Source organism: Vitis riparia, chromosome 19 (genome assembly GCF_004353265.1).
Source record: "Vitis riparia cultivar Riparia Gloire de Montpellier isolate 1030 chromosome 19, EGFV_Vit.rip_1.0, whole genome shotgun sequence".
NCBI classification, from domain to species: domain Eukaryota; kingdom Viridiplantae; phylum Streptophyta; class Magnoliopsida; order Vitales; family Vitaceae; genus Vitis; species Vitis riparia.
Window position 1 is genome coordinate 8028409 of NC_048449.1, and position 9004 is coordinate 8037412.

Consider the following 9004-nt stretch of genomic DNA (forward strand, 5'->3'; position numbering starts at 1 on the left):
CCAATCAGCTCCACTTCTCATTTCTTCCAAAAAAAACCCCCTACTCTTGCTTTCTTTCTAACCCCAATCTACCTCCCTTTGCTCTATTTTTTTTTTCTCTCAGTTTTCACCAATGTATTCAGAACCAGACCAATCAGCAAACCAAAAAGTTACTGGTTCATGATTTAGTGGTCGGACAGGTGATTGAACTGCGGTCAAACCAGTGACGTCATAAATATATAATTTATATTTTATTAAATTAAAAATAATTTATATTTTATTAAAATTAAAAATAATTTAAAAACATATAAATATAAATAAAATTTAAAATAGATAATATTATTTTTTTCATCTTTTATATAAATATATTAATATTTTAAAGTTTATTAAATAAAACATATATAATATTACATATGGAAAATGAAAGTGATTAAAAAAATATTAGATATTTGAGATGATTTTATTAGTTTTTTACAACATTTGGCACAAACCAATTAGCAGCAGGTTGGTGCAACCATGCTCACTTTGAACCCTTGGGCCAAGGTTCAAGCCTTAGGGCTGTAAACTGTACATATATAAATGTTAATTTTTTTCTATTAGACTTTGTCCTGTCCCACATCAGAAAAACTGGGTTGGGATGTGAATAGGTGTCCAGATTCTTAGTTGAATCGAATCAGACCAGGGTCCGGTCTGATTTTTAAAACATTGGTTTTCACCTTCTTTCCCAGCTACTCTACTGCTCCCAACCACCACCATGGCAAGGTGGTAGTGTATTTTTCCACATCCCATGTCCCATGTAGCTCGCTCACTTGTGGGGGCCATCCCCTACCCCACAAGATGGTATTTTAAAACATTGGTTTTCACCCTCTCTCCTAGCTATTCTATTGCTCCCCAAAAAAAGTCTATCTCAACCACTACCATGGCAAAGTGGTAGTGTATTTTTCCACGTCCCATGTAGCTCGCTCACTTGTGGAGGTCATTCCCCACCCACAGAGATGGTATTTTGCTATCTTGCCCCCTCTCACTAAAAGGCCAAGCTCTCCCGATGTGGTAAGAAGGTGGTGAGAGGAAAAGAAAAAAAAAACAAATGAAACAAAAAAATACCCCCCAATAATGATGATAAAAAAAAAAGTCTACAAATATATAAATATATAAATATATAAAATGACACAACACAATTATTTTCACTATACCATAAATAATTGAAAATGCTTAAAAAAATATAAATAGTTTTTAGATTCTTCAAACATTTTAAAAACAAATTCTTAAAAGACATTTAAAAAAAATTCTTAAAATATTTTTTTTATATATAAAAAAAATGCTTAATCGATATTTTTTTCTTGTTAATAATTTCTTATTTCTATAAAAATAAAAATAATTACTAATAAATATTTAAAAATAAATTTAAAAATTCTTTAGTTATGAAATAGTGCAAAATTTGAAATTTAATACAATCCTTAAAATCAATGGAATATAATCTTTAATCCATAAAACTGAAATCTGATCAAAATGAAATCCAAACATAAAGGAGGCAAGCGATTAGAAGGTAGACATGAAAAACTCCAATCCGACATGGGCGATGGAGCAAAATTGGCAGTCACCTTAGACAAATGGAGCAAAAATGATAGTAACATTTAGGGAAAAATCATGCAAAAACAGTAGTAGCATTAGAGAAAAAATCATAACTACAAAGAATAGCGAGCACCAATAGCATTACCAATCCATTTGAATAAAAAAAAAAAAAACCCTTGGAACTTACAAAATTGAAAACAGATAGAAAAAGGAAAACATTAAGAGAGCCTTATATATATATATATATATATATATATATATATATATAAAGAAAAAAATATAAAATGGGAGAAAATAGAAAAGGGAAACATACTATCAAAATGAGGGAAAGTGAAGGAAAATAGAGAATGTCAAAGGAAAATGAAAAATGCATTATATAACCAAGAAAAAAGAGATAACCAAGCAAAAGGAGAAAAAAAGAAAATAAAAGACTTTGCGTTAAAGTCAATGATGTTTCCAAAAGACAATGCAGTGGGAGGGATATGACCATATGGGTAGATGTCGATTGAAAAAAATCATCACCAATTTATAGTAGGTGTAAATTGAAAAGTTTTTCTTGGACTTATAAGATAATAAAAAAGTTTAAGGGGTATATCAAAACTTCTACAAGTTATTATTATTATTATTACATGGTTATATATTATTATATTATATATTATATTTTTTAAATCTTAATATTATATTACATTTATTCATTATTTTTAATTTTAAAATATTATAAAAAAATTAATATATTTATAATTAATCAAGTAAAGTGTTTTAATATGAAAATCTATTCATTTATAATGATAGAATCCAATAAACAAACAAAATATTTGTTTTCAAATATATATGAGATAATATTTTTTTATATTAATATTTTTATATGAATAATATATATTGGTTTCAACTTTTTATTTTTTTTAAGAAAATTTTGAAAATATTGAAATGATGTTTTTACTTTTTCCACTTTTTAGCTTAATTTTCTACAAAATTAAAATAAAAAATATCATCCAAACGTATTTTCAAACTTGGTTTTTGTTTTCTTTGAGAATAAAAACAAAAAATAGTCTAAACAAATAAACTTTAATCTTCAATAATCAATAAAAACTAGTTGAAGACGCATTTTAAAAGTGGATGTGATTACAAAGGTTTCAAAAGTGATTATGAAGATTTTAATTTGATAGAATAATTTACATTAAATTTGGAATATATATAAATAATTGAAATTTCTTAAAAGATATTTTTTTTCTTGTTGTTAGTAATTTTTATATTTTTATAAAAATAAAGATAATTACTAATAAATATTTAGAAATAAATTTAAAAATGTTTTATTTATAAAAAATTTATTTATTAAATAGTACCAATTTTAAAATTTAATACCATAATAGAATATAATCTTTAATCCTTAAAATTGAAATTGGATCAAAATGAAATCTAACATAGTCAACATCAATCCAATCAAAATTTAATGCATTTTGTGTTTCAAGAGAGCTAAAAGAGATCATAAAAGGCAAACGGTTAGAAAGGAGGCATGAAAAACTCCAATCCATTGTGGGTGACAGAGCAAAAATGGTAGTAACCTCAAAAAAATGGAGCAAGTTATTCTGGGGTTTTTTTTTTTTTTTTTTTGGTAGATGTCAATTGAAAGGGTTTTTTTTTTTTTTTTTTTTGGGGGGGGGGGGGGGGGGGGGGCTTATAAGGTAATAAAATAATTTTAAGGGATTTTGGAATAAAATTCTTTTACAAGTTATTGTAGTTTTATTATAGTATAAATATAAATAAATATAGATATAGATTTTTTATTTGGTTTTACTCCCATGATGATAGCAAAAAAAATTAAAACCATATTAATTATCTTATATAATTAATGGACAGATCATAAAGTGACATATCCGGTAGTGACCAAATCAAAATTGTGTTGTAAAAACGTAGTCATGAAGATATATGTGACAAAATAAAAGTAGCCTCATGCATGATTCTTATAAATAAAATTGAGATAAGAATAACATTTCAAATGATTGATGAATATCGATTTATGTTTTTCCAAATCTCTCCAAATAGGGTTTATCCCAAGTCTTCAAGAGACTTATACCACGTAACATTTGAAGGTTTTTCAAGTTTAAAGACCTAAAATTTCTTAAGAACAATTTTGAAAATTTGAAATTATTTAAAAACATAATCGAGTCTCAAAGTGTCTTCAGTATGAAATCAAGTACTCAAGCATTTGAGTTGACTTTTTTTTTTGTAAAGAAGAATTAGAGGATAGAACGAGGATGGTATCTACTTCGTCAATTTAATAAAATTTACAATTTGATCATATTTTTCTATAAGCAAAATTTGTGTATATAAATTTCTAACATTAAAATTGAGTTGTCACTTTATATATATATATACACACAAAATTAAGATTGTTTAGAGTTGTATAAAATTTTTTAAAAAATAAGTTTACTTTAATTTTGTGTGAAAATTTGGATTTTAGTATTATAACAAAGCAAAGGGTTACAAAGAGAAAGGAGAAAAAATGAATTATTTTTTCGTAAAATAAAGTAATATATATATATATATATATTTCTAGACAAAATTAGTTTAAAATGATAAGTTAAAAACCAATTTACTCTAAAAAATACCTTTTAAATCTTAATAATCACTTAAAGAATTAAGCATAAATAATAATAATAATAATAAATAAATAAATAAATAAAACCATTCCCTAACCGTAACAATTTTATTAGCGAAATTTCAACTTGAAATTAGACAAGTTCTTACCATCCTAAGGGGATAAAAACAGTTATGTTATATTTTATTTTAAGAAAGTATTAAGAAAAAAAAACAGATAAAAGAAATATGATTTTCTCATATTTTGTTTTACCATAAAAAAATATAAAAGAAAAAAACAATCAAAATTAATTAGAAATTTATATATTTTAAAATTATTTAATTTTTTTATATAAAATGGTTAAAATAAATTAAATAAATTTATGGTAATATATAAAAATAATTTATTAATTTCAAATCTATTTTTTATTTATTTTTCTTTTTTTTAACTTTTGTTTTCTTTAACTCGCATTTTCTCCGAGAAACGAGCAAGGAAACCATATCTATTGTACTTATAAATATTGTCTTTTTAAACAATTAGGAAATGTTTCAAAAATGGCATTCACGTTTTTTCCTCCACTATTATATGGACAATTAAATCAGAGATAAAAATAATGTAAAATTTTTTCCTACCTTATTTTGCCCCTCTCCTTCTCCTCTATACCTTCTTGGCTCCAAAATTTCCAAAAACCCAAATTACTTAGCCACTCGTTACCATAATTTAGTCCTTAAGATTCAAATTTTGTGAGATTCCCACCTTGATCACCATAATCTTCTGGTTAAGGCAGTTTCTAAAAAGAGACATTAGCACCCATTTATTATTTCCTATAATATATACCTTATCATAGGTCAACCTTTTTTATTGTTCCCCTTACTAAAATATTTAAATTAGAATAATTGGAATAATAAGATAAAAAAACAAAGAGTATGTTTGACCTTTATGATTTAAAAACAGTTTTCTATTTTTAAAATCAAAAAACTGCTTTTAAAAATTTCTAATACAATTTAATCATTATTCTTTGAAAACAATTTTTAAAAACAAAGTAAAATGAAAAATACTTTTTAAAGAACAAATAGGAATTGTTTTTATCAATTTTTAAAAACAAAATGAAAACATGACCGGACAGACCAAAGCTTCCTTAAAAATGTTATACCTCAAAATTTATCTATAACATAATCATACCATTAAACGGCATTATTTTTTTACCAAAGGGCTTTTATTTTTTATTTTTCCAAATTTGATCGATGACAAAATCAAAATTTCATAAAGTCATTACATATAAAATATGGTAACTTCGTAATTGAAAATCAATTATCCTCCTTATCTAAGATACTAACGTCTAAACTTACCTACAATGGATTATGAAAATTCATTGATTGTTACCATTCATTTATCTCCCTACTCCTATTTTGTAAAGGAATGGATTTCCACAATCCATTTATTCATCTAATAATAGGCAATTAATTAACACCAATAGATCTATGGGTATATATAGAGGAGACAAAAATTAAATTCCTCACATCATTGGAACAATTAGCAGTAGGACGCCGAGGAGATGATGGCATGGAGATCAGACTTTCTAGTATTCTGCATGCTGATGTTCTTCTTGGTGTCGACCAGTAGTGTTGTTCTAGGAAAACCGGCGGTTTTGAATGTGAAAGATTATGGTGCAGTTGCAGATGGGAAGACTGACAACAGTCGGGTAATTAATTTACTTAGTTGATCTGTAAATATACTGCTGAATCTCTTGCAGTAATGTTCTTGGATTTTTTTATTTTTTTTTTTTATTTCTTTGGTAAGGCTTTTCTGGAGGCATGGGAAGCAGCATGTGAACAGGAAGGAACAAGTGTTATCACTGTTCCAAGAGGAGGAAAATACTACGTGCGCCAAGTCGCATTCACAGGACCCTGCAAAGGCTCCATGACGTTCCTAATTAAGGGCGATCTTTATGCCCCTACTGATAAAAGTTCTCACACTCTTACGCACTGGATCAAGTTCGGGTATGTGGACTATTTGACTATCGCCGGACTTGCCAACCTGTATGGCGGAGGACCCTCTGCTTGGCCTTACAAGGGCTGCGGACAAGGTCAGGAGTGCTTACAAGTTGTTCCCCATGTAAGTCTTCCCGGCTTTAAAACAAATCTATAAAGTTAAAAGAGAAGTTCTTACATTGTCAAAAATTACTTTTTCCCTTATTCTGTGTGTGATTATGAACAGTCACTGAGATTGGAGTTCGTCAATCATGCATGGGTTCATCATATAGGATCGATCGATGCTAAAGATAAGCACATCAGCATATTCCAATGTCAGGACGTGACGCTTAGTAATATTAGGACAACGGCCCCCCACGACAGCCCTAATACAGATGGAGTACACATAGCATTATCGGAGAGAGTTAAGATTTTGGATTCGACATTTAACACCGGAGATGATTGCGTAGCCATCTTTTCTGGAAGCAAGGATGTGAATATCAGCCAGAGTATTTGTGGCCCGGGGCATGGGTTTAGCATTGGGAGCATGGGCAAATCCCCAGATGAAGACCCCATAACCAAAATAAATATACGCAACTGCACAATTAGCCATACTGACAACGGTTTTAGGATTAAAACATGGGCCGCCTCCTCCTACCCGACCTTTGCTTCCGATATCACTGTTCAAGATGTTATGATGGATAACGTCCGCAATCCCATCATCATTGATCAACATTATTGCCCTCGGGGAGGTTGTGATCCGACGGTATGTATTTATAGTGAGTTTAATCTACCATTTTTTTATTGCTGAAGATAATAATATATGATCAATTGTGTATGTGTAGGTTGGGTCACAAGTTGAGATCAAAAACCTTCAGATAAAGCGAATATGGGGGACTTCAACCACGGAAACTGCAGTGAATCTCCAGTGCAGCAGCCAAAAACCATGTCAGGGTGTTGAGCTTGAAGACATCCTTTTACTTTTCAGAAATCCCCAAGGTGGCAAACTACAACCTGCAGTTTCCTCATGTGCCTATGTGGTGGGCTCCTCCCGTGGCAAACAGGTCCCTAAGCCTTGCATATAGGCCTCGTCCAGGCATGAATGAAGCACCATAACATTGAGTTGTTGATACATATGCTTGCTTTGGGCTCCCTATGTTCTGTTTGCTGGCCGTGGAGAAAGAAAAATACTATGGTTTTGCATCTCTGTCAATTGTAATAACATATGATGCAATTTTAAGTAATTTGTATCATTTTAATTTGTTAGAAAGTGGGGTATAGAATGATTAGTATAGCGATCAAAATTTTGATCTGTATCAGTTATATCAAATGGGGTAAATCACAATCAAGGCCTGGTTTAGGAGATGGAATTACCAACCTTTATCTACGCATCATTGCCCACCACAAATTTTCAACCATTATGATAATTATCTGCATCACAAATCATAGTATTTGCCATACAAATTTAATTAAAAATCATTCTTAGGATTTATTTCATTAAAACCTTACTAAAAAACCATATGACAAAAATCTAGCAAATTAAAAAGAGTCCAATATTCTTTTAATGCTTTTGGGACTACTATAATAAGTAATAACATCCTTATCAGTCTACTCTTTCTCATATAGCCATGATTATACTTTCTTCAATAGCTCAATATGAAATATTTGAGTTTATGTATTCTGATGTTATACATGAAAGTGTTGCAACTAACAAATGTTTTTGTGAATATCCATCATATTGTCATTTAATCTTATTTATTGAATCTTTATTTCGCCATTCTTTTGGAACTCACGAGTGTAAAAGAAATTTGATGAGATATGTTTAGTTCTATTACCTTTAATATATCCTTCTTTTAACATACGCAATATATACAACATTATCTTTATATAATATTATCTTATTGTCATGAAAGATTGTTTGTTGAATTACAATAAATTTCAACCACACACATTCTTGACTAGCTTAATGAATTACAATAATTTTTAAAAAATCTAGAAAAAAGGTAGTTAACATTGTCTCCTTATTAAAATATTCCCAGAAATAAACAGATATGTATGGAATTTTGAAAAATAACCAACATATATATTCAAGTTACCATAGTTTTGATCATCTTGAATAAAATAATTAATTATAAATCAGTTGTTCCACAATGCATATTTGATCTAGATCCAAACATTTTGTGTAAGTGCAAAATCATATCTTGCTAGAAAATTGATAGAGATTTTTATGACTAACCATATACAATTTGTAAAATACATTAATTTATTAATTGCACTCATATGATTCTTCTGGACTAAGCACTACTTCATTTTCTTTTTTGGGATGAAATATATTTTTATTCACTTCAAGTAACTGAATAACACAATTGAATGGAGTGTGATTGTTCATATGAAAGTAATACTTCAAGACTTTGCCTATACAAGTTAATTAATGGGCTAAGAGTCCACTTGGTTTTGTAACGTCTTTTATTTCAAATTCTTTTATTAGATAATTAATCATTCTTATTAGCTCTTAAGAAGTGGCAACAAGATTATAATAATTATAAATCCTCACTTTAATCCATATAAAGACGTCATTTGATAAAGTATATTATCATTATACTTTATCTAGAATGTGATATTGAGATTTTTAATCATTGTAGCAAATATTTTTAATCATTTAGGTCAAATTTGGTAGATAGGATAAGGGAAATGATATTTTATCCTATCTCATGTTTGGTTGATGATGGGATAGAGCAAGTTATTTTATTGCTTATTTTATCATATATTTAATCAAACATGAAATAAGATAAGTAGCTAAATATATTATTCATCTTTTTTTTTTTTTTTAATCCCTTTTACATGAGGTTATCATATCTCATTAGAAATCATATCCTAAGATATGCATTTCCTGTTCAATGAGATA

General features: G+C 28.5%; 1 protein-coding gene across 1 annotated transcript; it reads left to right on the plus strand.

Annotated features, from left to right (window-relative positions):
- The first annotated feature begins 5687 nt into the window (after positions 1-5687).
- On the plus strand, positions 5688-7184 carry LOC117908133 (exopolygalacturonase-like). Its single transcript, XM_034821800.1, has 4 exons — positions 5688-5831; positions 5930-6244; positions 6347-6865; positions 6945-7184. The coding sequence occupies exons 1-4, from the start codon at positions 5688-5690 to the stop codon at positions 7182-7184; spliced, it is 1218 nt and encodes a 405-aa protein (XP_034677691.1).
- Positions 7185-9004: the final 1820 nt, after the last annotated feature.